This window comes from Aquarana catesbeiana, unplaced genomic scaffold (genome assembly GCF_042186555.1).
Source record: "Aquarana catesbeiana isolate 2022-GZ unplaced genomic scaffold, ASM4218655v1 unanchor233, whole genome shotgun sequence".
Lineage (NCBI taxonomy): Eukaryota > Metazoa > Chordata > Amphibia > Anura > Ranidae > Aquarana > Aquarana catesbeiana.
Window position 1 is genome coordinate 3,598,136 of NW_027362661.1, and position 18,466 is coordinate 3,616,601.

Sequence of the window (18,466 nt, forward strand, 5' to 3'; positions counted from 1 at the left end):
TGGTTAGAGACTGTGTGGACATGATACAAGAGATAGCCAGAGACTGTGCGGACATGATACAAGAGATGGTCAGAGACTGTGCAGACATGATACAAGAGATGGTCAGAGACTGTGCAGACATGATACAAGAGATATTCAGAGACCGTGCAGACATGATACAAGAGATGGTCAGAGACTGTACGGACATGATACAGGAGATGGTCAGAGACCGTGCAGACATGATACAAGAGATGGTCAGAGACTGTGCGGACATGATTCCAAGAGATGGTCAGAGACTGTGCGGACATGATGCAAGAGATGGTCAGAGACTGTGCGGACATGATTCCAAGAGATGGTCAGAGACTGTGCAGACATGATACAAGAGATGGTCAGAGACTGTGCAGTTATGACTCTCCCACTGTGCTTATACTCGCCTTTCCTTCATGTGGGGGTAAGTAGAGAGTCCTTTGCCCTGCAGAAACTCCTAACATGAACTGGAGCTTGCACATTTTTTCATCACTGTGGCAAGTAAATGGTGTGGTGCACCAAGCTGTACATAACTCTTCATGCCAACATAGCTCATAGATGAGAGAGCAGTAAGTTGAAGTGCCCACCCCATATCCACACTTCAGGTGTGTCCTAATACAGATTGAGTCTGCCCCCAGCACACACTATACAGCTCCCATAGACAATGCTGTACAAAGCCACTATGATAATGAGCAGCAATGGCACGCTTCACCTGTGTCCAGTCTTGGGCACACCACCCCCATCATCTCTGGTCTCCTCCCGGCAACTTCATGCTCCTCTGAGCACTCGCTGCATACACAGTACGGAGAGCCAGGCACACATGGTGCGTGAGGCGGGCAATGTCAGAAGCGGCCTCATTGGATACAGGGCTGCAGAGCCCTGCTGTAATGTAATCTCTGATTGGCAGAGTGTGTTGTGTATGGGGCAGTGTGTTTTAGTAGCTGTGCACAGTGAGTGAAAGGGGAGCTCAGGGGAAGGCAGCTATTGTTAGGAAATATGGCCCTGGTGTTCCCTACAGCCAGTCTGGGGACACCAACCAGGGGACATTCTCTCCCACACACATGGTAGGCAAATTAGGTGGCTGTGAGGCACTGTAAGTGCAAGGCCTGAGGCGACCACCTAATTTGCCAAATTAGGGAGATGCCTCTGTAAATAAGGAAGTGCAGTACTTCTTGTGTTAGGAAGACAATAACCCAATGATGGTGGTCTTCAGGATCAGTCCAGTCTTCATCTTGGTTGTTCTCCCCCCATCCTCACTCTCTGACCTCTGGTGGGGCTCAGCCCTGCTGTTATTCATGACTAAATCATGGACTAAATAAGGAAGTGCAGTACTTCTTGTGTTGGGAAGATGGCAATGAGTGATAGAGGCGGTGGGGACACTCGTCCTATAATCCCCTCATCACTGTAACTCCTATAAAAGACAGTTCTCGTTGTTTCCTCACTCTGTGACTAAGGTCCATGAATAAAGAAATGAACTGGTAAGAGATTCAGAGAACCCATTTACTAGTTACCTTGAGGGTGGAATTGTAAGATCCTCAGAGACAAAGCTGCCTGATGTGGGCGGAGTCCTGGTTTAGGGGAACCAATCTGCTCATGTCTAGTAATAATCTTTTTATTTCTATTTTAGTAGATGGACGGGAGATGAGGAAAACCTCAGAGGATTGTCTCACTTTGTCTCCAGACTGTAAAGTAGAAGATGAGGACATCACACAGTATAGTCCAGGAGAAAACCCGACTACCTCAAATGTCCATCCGGCACCACACAGTGTAGATGGACCATCGTATTCCTCTTATCCTGAGGAACCTCAGACTGTGAGGGACGGTGCCATCCTTCCAACAGATAAGAGGTTTTCCTGTACTGAGTGCGGGAAGTGTTTCCGTTCTAAATCCAATCTTAATGTGCATAAAAGATCTCACACAGGGGAAAAGCCGTACTCCTGTCCTGAGTGCGGGAAATGTTTTTCAGTAAAGTCCCATCTTTACACACATCAGAGATCTCACACGGGGGAGAAGCCGTATTCCTGTACTGAGTGCAGGAAAAGTTTTTCATCTATATCCAATCTTTACAGACATCAGACATCTCACACAGGGGAGAAGCCGTATTCTTGTCCTGAGTGCGGGAAATGTTTTTCACAGACGTCTAGTCTTTCCGCACATCAAAGATGTCACACAGGGGAGCAGCCATATTCCTGTCCTGAGTGCAGCAAATGTTTTTCAGAGAAGAACAATCTATACAAACATCAGAGATCTCACACGGGGGAGAAGCCGTATTCCTGTCCTGAGTGCGGGAAATGTTTTTCAGTCAAGTCGAGTCTTTATGTACATCAGAGATCTCACACAGGAGAGAAGCCGTATTCTTGTCCTGAGTGCGGGAAATGTTTTTCAGTGAAGTCCCATCTTTACACACATCAGAGATCTCACACAGGGAAGAAGCCGTATTCCTGTCCTGAGTGCGGGAAATGTTTTTCACAGAAGTCTCATCTTTCCAGACATCAGAGATCTCACACGGGGGGAGAATCCACTTTCCTGTCCTGAGTGAGGGAATTGTTCCTCACTGAAATCCTGTCTTCCTGTACATCAGGGATCCCACACAACCCTCGAGGTGTATTAGTGCCTTAAGTGCGGGAAATGTCTTCTCTATGAATGAAAAGGAGTGTGGGTAATGAGAAAGCGAATTAAGGATTTTAAAGGTATCAAATAGTAGGACTTTTAGGGTGCCAATTAACTAAACAGTTGGTTTAAAAAATTATAAACTTTATTGAATAACAATATATTTAAAATGACAAAAAGTAGTCAAATACATAAATTTCATTCACCATTGCAGCCACTTGTGCTCAACATATTTCGCTCAAGAGAGCTTCCTCAGGCGACTTTAGTGCTGCATGAAGTTGATACTGAAAAAAGAATCTGTAATTGGAAATATTAAACAATATTTACAATAAAATATTTTACAACAATGAAGTTATAATGAGTATATATTTGCGTTTTACATTTCAAAAAATTGCATGTAATTGTTATCAGGCTGGGAGAGAAGAGATCTACCGAATGCTTTAAAGTTAAATCTTGAGTCAATTGATTCTGACAATTCTTCTAGATCCTGGGTCAAGGCGGCACGTTGCAACCATAGGGAGAAGAACATTTTCTAAAACTGTATAAGATAGGTATTTTAATATGATTAAATAGGACAATATTTGTGTCTATTAGGGGGGGGGGGCACAAAACAGAGCATACAGCAGTGGAAATCCCCACTGCTATATACACTTGTTGGCTCAAAAAACAATCTAGAAAAAGTCCTAAAGAGGAGAAGAAAAAATATGTATAATATTTATATAATGTATGATGCCTCATAAAGAATTATTATTGCATGGAATGAGACGGAGCTACAGAGTCAACCAAAATGAAGAGCCAAACAATCAACCCTCCATAGGAGTAATCAAAAACTTGTCTAGTGATGGTAAATAAACCTCTCCATAGAAAGTATGATGACCTGTTGATCCCACGTCTCATCCCTGATTAAAAGCAACAAATTGTTTGAAAAAAGTATACTCGTAAACAACAGAGTAGGTACAGAGGGGTATTTAGATGTCATGAAGAGGGAGAGGAGAGGCACAAAACCTCTCTCTCACAGATCCTCCATTAGAAATGGTGGCCGAGCACCACAACTTTACCTTCTCCCTGTCCCGGTGGCGTCTGACGTCACCGGCGGGGCGTGGACGTAATAATAGCGCTACTGCGCATGCGTGAACCCAAGACGGTGGTTGTGACGTCATACGCGCTTGCGGAGACACCTTGACCCAGGATCTAGAAGAATTGTCAGAATCAATTGATTTAAGATTTGACTTTAAAGCATTCGGTAGGTCTCTTCTCTCTCAGCCTGATAACAATTACATGCAATTTTGTGAAATGTAAAATGCAAATATATACTCATTATAACTTCATTGTAAAATATTTTATCGTTAATATTGTTGAATATTTTCAATTACGCATTATTTTTTCAGTATCAACTTCACTACACTATAAGTCTCCTGAGGAAGCTCTCTTGAGCAAAACATGTTGAGCACAAAAGGCAGCAATGGTGTATGAAATGTATGTATTTGACTACTTTATGTCATTTTAAATATATTGTTATTCAATAACATGTATAATTTTTTAAACCAACTGTTTAGTTAACCACTTGCCGAAAAGCCGCAGTCATTATACTGTGGCAGGTCCGCACGATCCTGCGAGCCGTCGTAGCTGTATGTCGGCCCTTTAAATGCCTATAGCAGGCGCACGCCCCCTGCATGGCGGGGGAGCCAATGCATGTGGCCGGTGGTCGCGATGACCGCCGGCCACGCACGAGAGCCAGAATAGGAACGTGTGTGTGTGTGTGTAAACACAAAAATTCCTGTTCTCTGAGGAGAGACAGATCGCCTGCTCCTACTAGCTAGGAACAATGATATGTCTCCTCCTCTAGTCAGTTCCTTCGCCCCACAGTTAGAAACACAAACGAGGGAACACAGTTAACCCCTTGATCGCCCCCTAGTGTTAACCCCTTCCCTGCCAGTGACATTTATACAAGAATCAGTGTATTTTTTTTTAGCACTGATCGCTGTATAAATGTCAGTGGTCCCAATAATTGGTCATAAGTGTCCGATCTGTCTGCCGCAATATTGCAGTACCACTAAAAATTGCTGGTCACCACCATTACTAGTAAAAAAAAATAATATAAAAATGCCATAAATCTATCCCATAGTTTGTAGACGCTATAACTGTTGCACAAACCAATCAATATACACTTATTGTGTTTTTTGTTTTACCAAAATATGTAGAAGAACATATATTGGCCAAAACTGATGAAGAAATTTGATTTTTAAAAACATTTTTGGGGATATTACAGCGATATTTTTTATTTAAATTGATGCTCTTTTTTTGTTTATAGCGCAAAAAATAAAAAATGCAAAGGTGATCAAATACCACCAAAAGAAAGCTCTATTTGTGGGAAAAAAAGGACGTCAATTTTGTTTGGTTACAGCATCACACGACCGCACAATTGTCAGTTAAAGCGACGTAGTGCCGTATTGCAAAAAATGGCCTGGTCATTAAGCAGGCAAACTCTCTGGTCTGTAAGTAAAAGTCCCGCTTTTTGTTACATTTAAAATTCTTCTATATCAATGTTGCTGGACATCACAGCTCTCATGTGGGGAAGAAGCACACCCTGATATACACCTCAGATATACTCCATGGCTGATCTTCTTCATGGAAGAAACAGTTCCAGGGGTGTGAACATTTAAAAAAAAAAAACACTTGTCCGAGGTACTAAATTGGGGTCCCAATCTCCTTGTCCCTTATGACAATCTCCTTGTCTCTTATGATAATCTCCTTGTCTCTTATGATCTCCTTGTCTCTTATGATCTCCTTGTCTCTTATGATCTCCTTGTCTCTTATGATCTCCTTGTCTCTTTTGATAATCTCCTAGTCCCTTATGACAATCTCCTTGTCCCTCATGACAATCTCCTTGTCCCTCATGACAATCTCCTTGTCTCTTTTGATAATCTCCTTGTCCCTTATGACAAACTACTTGTTCTGATGAAATAAAAAATAATTTTAACCAAAACCGTATATAAATCTGAGGTGCTTTTAGGAATGTCGGGGGCTTTTATAACTTGGGTGCTCAGTACAAGTGCATGCTGAGCAGACAAATCACTCTCCGGTGTCCGCTCCGTTAAAGGAAAAGTTAACCTTTTATAAAAATAATAAATGCACATTTTCTGCAGGTCATTTTTTTTAAATTTCCTATTTTTTTGGAGCCTGGAAAGCATTACAGCCATGATGTGCTGATGGCTGGTGCTATGCAGGACTCCTGCAGACTATCCGTGTAATCCGTCTGCCTGTACATTATACGGGAAGGCAGTTACAGTGACAGGAAGAACCAATCATCTACCAGAGAGCTCAGCAGTGGTGTGGGAGTTCATTGAAAACTACAAGCCGACATCGGCAAAGGACAGATCTCTGTGAATGAATGGCACGGCCGCGCTCTTTTCATAAAGTGACAGCCGGTACAGGGAACTTCTCCCCGCACTGCTGTCACACAGAGGACTCGGATCGCTGAGCCGCTGCAGGAACAGGAACATGTCACTGACAGACTTTTTTTTTTTTTGCACACGTTTCAAAAATAATTTTAGGTCTGAAGATTACATAAAACCCCCAAAACATTATATATTTTCTGAAAGCAGGCACTCAAGAGCATATAAAATAGTGGTAGTTCCAATTTTTTTTTGTCATACGATATTACCGCAAAAGTCTAGAAAATGCAAATTTTCAGTAAAAACAAAAACGCCCTTATCTTAATTTTAGCGGTAAAACAAAAATGCAATAAATTACCCAATTTTTTGGGGTAAAATATAAAAGCTGAGGTTCCACCGAGTAAATAGATACCCAACATATCAAACCTTAAAGCGATCCTGTTCCCTTAAACATGTTATACAGCACAGTGCTTGTGGTGTGTCATTTGGTCCCTTGTATCACCTGAAATACCTGTCTGATCCTGCCTAGTTCTGCCCTCCCCCTATATGCTGACTCCCTTGTATGATGGCTACAGAGATCTGACACAGGAGTCTGTGCATACCTACATCATCTGCAGCCCTGCTCGGTGTCTCCTGTGTTCTCTCCCTCCCACCTCTCTTTGAGCCCCGCCCCTGCTGCTCTCATACTTAACCTGAAAAGCCCCCATTCCCTTTGTATGAGAACAAGAAGTTCCCCTGTGTCTGTGTTATAGCATAAATATGATTATCTGTACTGATAACACATGGCTCCCTGCGATCACATGACTCTTCAGCTTTCTCTCTCCTCTCCTCTCCGGCTGACGTCAGCTGCAGTGCACGCCCCCCCATTGGAGGAGAGGAGAGAAAAGGCAACTGATCAGTGTGTTATCAGTACAGATAAGCATATGTATGCTATAACACAGACACAGAGGAACTTCTAAAACAGAGAAGATGGGAGCATTTTAACAACCACTTTAAATTTGTGTGCACCTGTGAAATGGTGACGAACTTCAGTACCTTAAATTTTCTATAGGCGATGCTTTAAAAGCTCCCTATAGGTCATCAGTTTAGTGTTGTGGAGGAGGTCTGGTGATAGCATTATTGCACTCATTCCGGCGTGTGCGGCGATATGTAATGTGTATCGCAATCAACGTTTTCAGGTGTAGGCTCCACAACATGTGCATTTATGTTTATAAGTTTGTATATGGGGGCGGGGGCATCAAAGATATTTTTCGCGGAGAGATTTTATGTGTTTTGGTGTAACTTTAATTTTGAACAATTAAAAAAACTTTTTTTTTTTTTACTTACATTTTTTTTCATCACATAGAGGACAAAAAGTCCCCTCTGTGATGATTTTTTGGTGACAGGTTCTATTTAATGAGACATTCAGGGTCTAAAAGACTTCTCATATCTCCCCTGTGCTCCACTGAATTTAATGCAATGCACATCGCACTGCATTTACATTATTCCCTGGCCTTAATGGCTGGGAAACTGTTAACAGGGACCCGGAAGTGATTTCATACATGTTGCTTCCAGGTCAGGAACAAGAAGGGGTGGAGAGCGGATGTGTGTCCTCTCTCCTCCCGCCCCTCTACCCATCATCACCCGCTATGCTGGTCCCGGGTCCGCAGATAGGCAGCAGAGCCCAGGATACATAGTGGGTGCACATGTGGGGTGGGGCACTTTACTGGGAATGTGTGGAAGTATTCAGACAGCAACTTAGCCACCCGCATGCTTCCATTTGACAAGCAAATCCTGCTGATTGCCCGCAGCAGGGCTAAATATTAAAAAAAATTGCCTGCCCGGCACCCAGATTTTCATTTCCCAGGCCATAGAAATTGTACATCCCTGAGTACGTAAGGTGATCAGAGTTCACCAAAGACATGGATGAAGTGTTGTACCGTGTTGGCCATTGATAGCAGTAGAAAAATAAAAATGGAATCGTTACCATTCATTGGCTGAGTACATTTTGTGGTGTAAGATTTTACAAACACTTAGAGGTTAATTAGAAAATATATATATGTAGCACCCTCTATCTAGGTAGGTGCTAGAGGTAGGTTTTTGTTGAGTGCAGGTAAATTTAGACAGGTCTAGCTTCCTCTAGGCCTGTTTGTTTTGATCTGTGTGGGCTGGGAGTGGTGACTCACAGATAGGATCACTTTTCGGTCACCTCCCTCTGGCTTCTAGAGGATTCTAGAAGAGAGGAGGGGAAGAAAGGTGGAGCCCTGACCAAATCCCAACTAGGATTGGCAGGGGGAAGGCATCCTTGATATAGCCAGGGTCAGTCTTGCTAGGGAGGAGTTGTCAGGTGGAAGAACTGGAGATGGAGCACAAGGTTGTTGGGGTCTATGAGGAAACTCCCCAGCCGGGGGGGTGGGTGACCTTGGTCCTAGGGGTTTGGGTGCAAGTCGGAGCCTTTCTAAGAAACAAAGAAGGATCTGGACAGGAGGCACAGTGAGGAACCAAGGAGAACAGGAGCTAGTGTTGCTGGGCAAGTCATCAAGAGGGAACCACCGGAGTGCAGCCAGGAGGGCTGGTGAGTGACAATCACAGTCAGAAGAGCTGGGGAGGCATGCCGGAGTGGACTGGTAGTGTGCAGTCTGAGATGGGTGTAGAGCCAGCGGGAAGGACTGTGATGTCATGGGCATTGGAGTCGGACAGCTGCAGCGAGAAGGGCTGGCAGGGCCTGATGAGGACTGACTGGGAGTCACCATAGGACAGCTAGCACTAAAGACTTTCCTACTTTTTGTTGCTACATTAAAGGGGGCCGCGGTCCCTGCCTGCAAATGGCAGTTGAAAAGGCCTGACTTAGTCGGTGTTGGGCCCAACTATATGCTAGCTGCACCTTCAAGCAAGTGTTGTGCAGCAGAAGTGTCAGTCTTCAAGCAAGTGATGTGCTGGAGGAGACTAAAGCTCTAAAGTGCATAATAGAAGTTCCTATTGATCCCACCATCCAAGTTAATTTCCCTCAATAAAATACGAAGAAAAAAAAACACATGGACTGTTCATTGTCTCCAAGGTGATTGGGAAGTAAATACCGGACTGGGCAGGGGTGACAGGTGGGCCACACTTTCAGCAGCCCCTATGGGGGTACTGCTACATATATATTTAAAAAAAAACCTTGTATGTTGGACTTTATTGGTACAAAAAAAGGACAAACACAAAAATTACATAAAATATAAATCTTTATTACAAATATTAAAATGTCCAATAGGATTGATGATGCGACCCAGTGCATATTCTGCTCCATGTATGCATTCCTTGATGAGCCAATTGAGGGCGGATACTGCTGTGTCAGATGTGAGCGAGTTGTTTCTCTGGAAGCCCAGATCCTGGATCTAGAAAACAAGGTGGCCACACTGCGCTGCATCAACAACCTGGAAAGGTGCTTGGACATTACCCAGCAGGTGCTGGATGGGGCCAGTATAGAGGGGGTGGAGAAGTTGAGGTACAGGAGCCAAAGGTAGGTAACTGGGTGACAGCTAGAAGGAGGGGTACAGGGAAGAGCACTAGGGAGACCAGTCCTGAGTTGGTACACCCCAGCAAATAGTGCCATGTTGCACGATGTTGGAGATATCAGCTCAGGGGTGGCATTGCTGGAGCAGGAGCCATTCCCTAGCTGCCAGGGGAATGACTGCTCCAGTAAAAAGGGGGGCAAAGTTAGAAGGTACTAATAGTAGGGGACTCAGTTATTAGGAGGACAGAGAGGGCAATCTGTCACAAAGACTGAAGTCACCAAACGGTATGTTGTTTACCGTGCGCTTGGGTTCGGCACATCACGGATTGGGTTGATAGATTATTGGGTGGGGCTGGGGAAGACCCAGCGGTCATGGTCCATGTTGGTACCAATGACAAAGTGAGAGGAAGGTGGTGAGTCCTAAAAAATTATTTCAGGGGCTTTGGGAATAGATTGAAGAGAAGGACCTCCAAGGTGGTTTTCTAAGAAATACTACATGTGCCTTGAGCCACACCAGAGAGGCAGCAGGAGCTTAGGGAACTGAACAAGTGGCTGAGGAGCTGGTGGACGAAGGAGGGATTTCGGTATTTGGAGAACTGGGCTGACTTCTCAGTCGGTTACTGGCTCTTTAGTAGGGATGGGCTGCACCTTAATGGGGGGGTGCAGCTCTGCTGGGAAAAAAAGGTGGCTGGAGAAGTTGGAGGGGCTTTTAAACTAGGTATTGGTTGGAGGGTTTAGAAGAATAGAGAGCCAGCATTGAGCGTAGGACAGAGGGTAATAGTAGAGGCACTAGTGATATTATACCCATAACAATTAATCCCATGGTGAATGAGTGGACAGATCAAAATCGCAGCCTCAGCAAACCTAATGAGAAAATAATATGCACCCATACAAAACTAAGGGGCATGTTCACAAATGCCAGGATCCTAGCTAACAAAATGGAACAACTAGAGCTGCTGTTACACAAGGAGGATGTGGATTTTGTGGGAATAACAGAAACTTGGCTTGTCAGCTCAAATGACTGGCTGGCAAATAGGGATGAGCTCGACGTTCAACACGAACATTGGGTTTTCACTGAACAGCGAACATTATGGAGTGTTACCGGGAAATTCAAGCACCGCGGAACACCCCATAATGCACTGCAAGATCACCGTGCATTAGCGTCTGATGATTGGCCAAAGCATGCACCTGACCTGCATGTTTTGGCCAATCACAGCGCACTCTGCTGAGAGAGCCATAATTGGTCAAAGGCAGGGTGCCTTTGGCCAATCATGGCTCAGGGGGACTAAATCCACGCCCGCACTATATAAGGCTGCTTACATAGCGGCCACGTGTAGTGTTGTTGGCGTGGACAGGGAGATATCTTGAGCTAGATTAGGCAGGTTAGTTAGTTTCAGTGTATTTAACTAAATAAATATATATATATATATATATATATATGTCTGTATGTGTGTGTGTGTGTATATATATATATATATATATATATATATATATATGTAGGAAGGCCAGTATGGTGGCCTGAATTTATGGGAGGAGCCCGGGGGGTATTTAAGCAGCCCACTCACCTGTGGTGCTTGTCGGTATCTTGTGCGCGATATACGTCACTAGGCCGACTATTCCGATTTCAGCGTTCGCAAATACTTGGCTCACAAGTTCCCGCATTCGTGATCTCCGTGCCCGAGAGTTTTTGAAGTCCGCGTTTACCGATTCGTTCGCACCACGCGTCTGGCTGGGCTGTCGCAGGTAGGGTCCCCTCGGATTTTTGTTATTACGTACTTTTATGTCATGTCACTAAACCGTGATATCAGAATTACGAATCACTCGCAAATTTCACGAACGTAACCGCATGTGTATTACTCACACTGTCGTCATGTCACTATTTCTCGTTATCTGAAAAAAAAAAAGCACAGCGATATAGATGTCGCTTCGTTTTAGGCATGTCTAATTATTACCAGGCGTCAGCAAACAGCCGTAGCGGTTCGCTATTCCTTATCGAACCACGTCAGTCGATATCAATCATTTCTCATTTTGAACATTTCTAAATTCATTTCTAACATTTCAAACCATTTCGAATCATTTCTTTCATTTCAGTCACGTACCGCGCTCCGATTCGAATCCAGTCGCATCTAAATGATGCACCGATTCGCTCCGGTGTGCCCCAGTAGTCACGGCCTCATTTCAGTACATGATCCAGAGTCACGTCATTATCAGTCGCTTTCGACTCACCGATTCGTACCTCAGTCATGGTTATCATGCCACGTATCACGCTCCGTTACGAATTTAGTCGCATGGAAATGCACCGATTCGTCTTGGCGTGCCCCAGGTATTGGCCACATTTCAGTACATGCTCCAGAGTCCGATTCGCAGTCAGTCGCTATAGCGGCATGATCGATTCGCGCCTCTGTCATGGCAACAAAATGTTACACCTGCACTTACCGCGCTCCGGTTCGAATCCAGTCGCATCTTCGATGCACCGATTCGTTACGGCGTGCCCCAGGGCCCGGCCTCATTTCTGGACATGCTCCAGAGTCCGCTTCGTTGTCAGTCGTAGTTTACGGCTCACCGATTCATTCCTCTGTCATGGGAATCATTTCAACTGTCACGAATCACGTTCCGATTCGAATCCAGTCGCATCCATGATGCAACGATTCGTCACGGCGTGCCCCAGGAATTTTCGGCCACATTTCAGTACATGCTCCGGAGTCCGGTCGTTGTCAGTTGCAGTCGCGACATGATCGACTCGTGCCTCTGTCATGGCACGCGCCTCTACCATGACAAATCATTTCATTCATTTCATCATTTCACTCATTTCACTGTCACGTACCGCGCCCCGATTCGAATCCAGTAGCATCCAAGATGCACCGATTCGTTCCGGCGCGCCCCAGTTGTCTTGGCCTCATTTCATTCCTACTCCATAGTCCGACTCGTCATTTTGTCGCAGTCGAAAAAAAAAAAAAAAAAAAAAAACAATTAAAAAAATAAATAAATAAATAAATAAAAAACAAAAACAAAAAACAATATACAAAAAAAAAAAATATATATATATATATATATATATATATATATATATGTAGGAAGGCCAGTATGGTGGCCTGAATTTATGGGAGGAGCCCGGGGGGTATTTAAGCAGCCCGCTCACCTGTGGTGCTTGTCAGTTTCCTGTGCGCGATATACGTCACTAGGCCGACTATTCGAATACCAGCGTCCGCAAGTTCTTGCCTCGCAAGTTCCCGTATTCGTTGTTTCCGTGCTCAAGACTTTCGAAGTCCGTGTTACCGTTTTCGTAGCTTCGTACCACGCGTCTGGCTTGGCTGTCGCAGGTAGGGTCCCGTCGGACTTTGTTTTTACATTTCGATATCATGTCACTAAACCGTGATTTCAACTTACGAATCACTCGCATTTCACAACGTAACCGCAATGTATATCACTCGTACTATCGTTATGTTACCGTTCGCGTTACCCGAGAAACCACCGCGACGCAGACGTCGCTTCATTTCTAGCATGTCGGAATTATGAAATATGCGTCTGTAGACAGCCATAGCGAGTCGCAATTCGCAAATCTATCGAATCAAGTCAGTTCGATACCAATCATTTCTCATTTCTGAAACATTTCTAAACTCATTTCTAAACATTTCAAATCATTTCAATCATTTCTCATTTCAGTCACCTACCGCGCTCTGATTCGAATCCAGTCGCACCTAAAAGATGCACCGATTCGCTCCGGTGTGCCCCAGTAGTCACGGCCTCATTTCAGTACATGCTCCAGAGTCACGTTATTATCAGTCATTCGTACCTCTGTCATGGTTATCATTTCATTACCACGTATCACGTTCCGACATGAATTCAGTCGCATGGAAATGCACCGATTCATCTCGGCGTGCCCCAGGATTGGCCACATTTCAGTACATGCTCCGGAGTCCGATTCGTAGTCAGTCGCTACAACAGCATGACCGATTCGCGCCTCCGTCATGGCAAACGAGATGTTACACCTGCATTTACCGCGCTCCGCTTCGAATCCAGTCGCATCTTCCATGCACCGATTCGTTACGGCGTGCCCCAGGGCTCGGCCTCATTTCTGAGACATGCTCCAGAGTCCGGATCATAGCTAGTCGCAGATATCGGGCGACTGATCCGCATCTCTGTCATGCCATTACTACCATTTCACTCCCACAGCGCATCACCGTTTCGAAACCAGTCGCATCCGAGATGCACCGATTCGTCACGGAATGCCTCACTTGTTTCGGCCGTATCCATACCTATACCAGAGCTCGGTTCGTTGCCAGTCGCAAAATACGGCACAACCAATTCGAGCCTCGGTCAAGGTAAACATTTCTCTCATTTCATTTCATACTGCGCTCCGATTCAAATCCAGATGCATCAAACAGGCACCGATTCGTCCCGGTGTGCACCAATGTTTTTTCAGTTGCCTCATTTCAGTACATGCTCCAGAGCCCGGTTCACGGTCGGATCAGTCACGACACGACCGGGCCGGCCCTCTGTCATGGAGTTCACTCATTTCATAATCAAGGCAAACATTTCGAATCATTTCATTGTCACAAAGATTGCAAGCACCATGCAAATCGTTGCTTCAAGTTAGTTAGCAATCCCTTCACGAATTATCACCTTTCATTTTCCTCTAGGTCAGTCAAAGTTCAGTAGGTCCACCCTGCACTAGGTTGGACGATATCCCCCCAGGTAAAAAAAAATGGGAGAATAAGTCGGGTAAGTATGACTCAGGGGATCAAAGAAAAACTTGAAATTCATGTCACCCCCAATAGGTTACAGTCAACTGGAAAATAAGAGCTCAAGACAGGAGATTCTCACCAGATCAACTATGTCTCAGGCCGGCAGCGAAGACTTCACGGCCCCCCTGTCACCTTCCCCGGTCTCAGAAAGCGGCAGCGTGCAGTCCCTCAGGGCATGGACTATCCCCAAACTGACGGCAGAGCTCAGACGCAGAGGTGTCCCCTTCCCCGCCACAGCGAGGAAAGGCGAGCTCTTCAAACTCCTCTTCCCCCCACCAGCAGCAGGACCCAGTACCCAACAGGCATCCCTCCAGTCAATATCATCAGCTATCTCACAATTACACACGATGGTGTCATCCTTGTCTACCTCGGTTACAGACGTCCAAACCAGGGTGGCACTCCTGGAGGCTCGACCGGCCACGGCTGTCCCCGACCCAATCGCAACTCAAACCTTGACACCCCTTCCTGCAGGTACCTCAGGCTGGAGCCCCATTGTCTACCCCTCCCATTTGGTCCCAACCAGTATCAGGAAGGACATTTTGGACGGCAGGGACATCAACCTGGCCTCTCTCCTTATTTCCGTGCACGATCTGGCAGAAAATAAGGCCTACTCCTGGGGTGACATATCGGTGGTCCTTAAAGCCAAAGACCCCAGATTGAACCGCAAGTTATCGGTCCCAGAATTTACCCTGGCCTTTGGCATGCTCAGAGACGTCCTATGCTCAGCCACCCCCAGCAGACGGGAAGAGCTGGACTTATATCTCCATACGGTAGTAGACTTGGGCTACAAGTATGGAGGATTTGCATTTTATGACTACCACCGTTCTTTTTCCGCTAAGGCCGCCGCCAGACTCACACAGTTCCAGACTACAACAAATTGGAGTCTCATGGACACAGAGCTCTTCTGTCGCCACTTTGCCGGCTTACGCTCACATCTGTGTACGATTTGTCAGTCCTCCACCCACACTGCCACCTGGTGCGCCAATGCGGCAATCAGACGGCCCTTCGAGTTTCCCTCTACCTCGGGTACAATTCAGGGTCAGTCGCCCCCTGAACACACGCCTCAGGTGGACAAATTCGGACGCCCAGTCCGAACCATGGGAGGGGCAGCCATCTGTAATAACTACAACTACGGGTCCTGCAACTTCAGCCAGTGCCGCCTACTCCACATCTGCACCTTATGCCAAAGAGCACACCCTAGGAACTTGTGCGAAGTCAAACAACACAAGAGGGCATGACTAAGCCGGATCAACTTCTTATGGTTAGGACTGTACCTCACCTCACATCCCATCCCTTCCCTGGCCACCTACCTTATCCAGGGCTTCACAGCAGGCTTTCACACCGGCCTCATTTCACTTCCCCACAGTACCCACGAATGTGCCAATCTTCGTTCAGCAGCCATCGACGAACAAGCCATAGATCAGCTCTTACAAACAGAGGTAGATCGAGAGTTCGTTATAGGCCCTTTCACTCGCCCCCCTTTCAGCACATGGAGAGTCAGCCCTATTGGGCTTGTCAAGGGCAAGTTCACAAATAAATTGCGTTTGGTGTACGACCTGTCTGCGCCTCATTCTTCCCACATCCCCAGTCTCAATTCCCTGATACCCTCCGAAGAATTTTCCCTAAAATATTCCTCCGTCGACATGGCAATACAAGCAATCGTCAAAGCAGGTACAGGTGCCTGGCTCTCCAAAGCCGACATCTCGGATGCCTTCAAGCTCCTGCCCATCCACCCATCCCTTTGGTGCTGGCATGGCATCAAGTGGAAGGAGGCATATTATTTTGCCACTAAATTAACCTTCGGTTCGAAGAGTAGTCCTTGGCTCTTCGACACGTTCGCTCAGTCCCTTGTTTGGATACTCTTACACAAGGGTCAATGCCAAGAAGTCATCCATTACCTGGATGACTTTCTACTAATAGAACCTCCCAGCAAGCCCCCAGGAGACCTCGACAAACTCAGAGTGATATTTGGAAACCTCAATGTTCCCATCGCCGAGCACAAAGTCGACGGCCCAGCACACATCATCACCTTTCTCGGGGTCAGCTTGGATACCTGCGCTATGCAAGCCAGTCTCCCCCTCGACAAACTAACACGCATTAGGGCAGTCCTTCACGAATTTACACACACCAAGGGCTGTACCAAAAAGCAGTTGCAATCTCTCCTGGGAATGCTTAATTTCGCCATGCGAATTATTCCACAAGGCCGCACCTTTGTATCACGCCTGCTTAGATTTCTGTCAGAAACTCAAGACCCCGATCAGATCGTAAATCTAGACTCCGCAGCTATAGCGGACCTATCTATGTGGGAGGAATTCTTGTCCGCCTGGAATGGCATATCCCTATTTATACCTATGGTTTCGGTCCATTCACCCCAGGTGGTGACAGACGCTGCAGCCTCCACAGGTTTCGCGGCAATTTTTGGCCACCATTGGTTTTCAGGACCCTGGCCTCAACAGATACTGTTGATACCCGGCTTTACTCAAACATCTGCCCTCTTTGAACTTTATCCCATAGTGGCAGCTGCACAGCTCTGGGGCCACCACTGGACAGGACAAACCGTAGTCTTCACCACCGACAACCAGGCCACAGCAGACATCATCAACAGAGGCAGGTCCAAGTCCCTAGCAGTCATGTCCTTCCTGCGCAGATTGGTACAACTGTCTTTACAGCATCAGTTTAACATACACTGTGCATTTATGCCCGGCAGATACAACTTAGCTGCTGACGCACTGTCACGTTTTAATTATACCTCCTTTTTTGAACAGGTTCCCGATGCCGAACCAATGTCGGCCCCTATCCCTGTCTGGTCACAACTGACCCTGGACTAGTTCAACATTTACACGGAGCAACGCAACTCATCAATCATTCACTCTCTCACAACACGCTCAAAGCCTACCAGACAGCTTGGAAGGCGTTCAATAAATTCCTCACATCCTGCCGTAAAGGACCAACAGATGTCAAACAGGTACTGGCCTTCACTGCACACTGTCACACGCAGCTGGCCTTATCCTACAATACCATCCGGCTATACCTAGCCGGCATTCAACATTTCTTGACGCTTGAAGACCCCACGAAATCTTCACTGTTCTCATCACATGCTATACGAGCCATTCTAAGGGGCATTCAGAAACGACAACCAGTCATCAGCACCAAGCGCTTACCCATTACGGGGCCCATCTTTAGGGACATGTCAACTATTCTGGCTACTTCGCCATTCGGTCTGCTCCCCAGCACGGTCTTACAAGCAGCCATATATTTAGCTTACTATGGGTTCCTGCGACCTGGCAAATTCACCTCTAACAAACCCACAGACCAAGTACTATGCAGACGGCACTTGCTTCGATACCAAGACCATTTCATCCTGCACCTCGAGGTCTCTAAAACCCAGCAAACGGGCTCAGGAGTGAACATTCACCTCTACAAAACTAACAACAGCTGGTGTCCAGTCGCTGTACTCAACCGACTCCGGTCACTCCTGCCTGAGCAACCAGACACCAGTCCCCTTCTACCATTCCCAGTTAAACCCTTAAGCGCCTCTCAGTTTGTGAAACACATAAGGATACTTCTCCGCAATCTTCACCTTAACCCTAGTCAGTATTCAGGACACTCCTTTCGCATCGGAGCAGCCTCCGCAGCGTCCCGCCACGGGGTTCCAGACCACATCATCAAAAGGCTAGGCAGGTGGAAATCAGCCTGCTTCGCCCGGTATATCCCCAATCCGCAAACAGAGATGGCACAGGCATTCTCCAAGTTGGCTCAATAAAAACAGAAAACCAATAAAAATTATAACCCTACCTGAATGTTTTTGCCCCCTTATTTTGGCATACCGGCCATTAGACCAAGGCACACTTTCAGGTCCATTTCATATGGTAAGTCCACACTTTCAGGTCTATTGCTGATGGTAAGTATTATCTTTACTATAAGTGTTATCTATGTCCATATCGGACATAGGGCTCCGACCATAAGTAGGAAGGCCAGTATGGTGGCCTGAATTTATGGGAGGAGCCCGGGGGGGGGTATTTAAGCAGCCCGCTCACCTGTGGTGCTTGTCGGTTTCCTGTGCGCAATACCCACCCTCCCATCCCCATTTCACAGCATTTCTCAACTATTCATTTCATTCATTTCTCTTACAGAATAATCATTTCTTAAACCAGGGTATGCCCCCTTATTTTGGCATACCGGCCATTAGACCAAGGCACACTTTCAGGTCCATTTCATATGGTAAGTCCACACTT

At 46.1% G+C, this 18,466-nt stretch overlaps 2 protein-coding genes across 2 annotated transcripts in view; one reads left to right on the forward strand and one right to left on the reverse strand.

The window, feature by feature from the left end:
* LOC141121905 (uncharacterized) overlaps positions 1 to 18,466 on the reverse strand; it is a 619,894-nt gene that overhangs the window by 477,549 nt on the left and 123,879 nt on the right. The window lies entirely within an intron of this gene.
* The window catches only part of LOC141121909 (uncharacterized), a 196,083-nt gene that overhangs the window by 146,431 nt on the left and 31,186 nt on the right, over positions 1 to 18,466 (forward strand). The window contains exon 9 of the mRNA XM_073611665.1: positions 1,634 to 2,497. Coding sequence (XP_073467766.1) covers positions 1,634 to 2,497 — 864 coding nt within the window. The remainder of the gene's footprint in view (positions 1 to 1,633; positions 2,498 to 18,466) is intronic.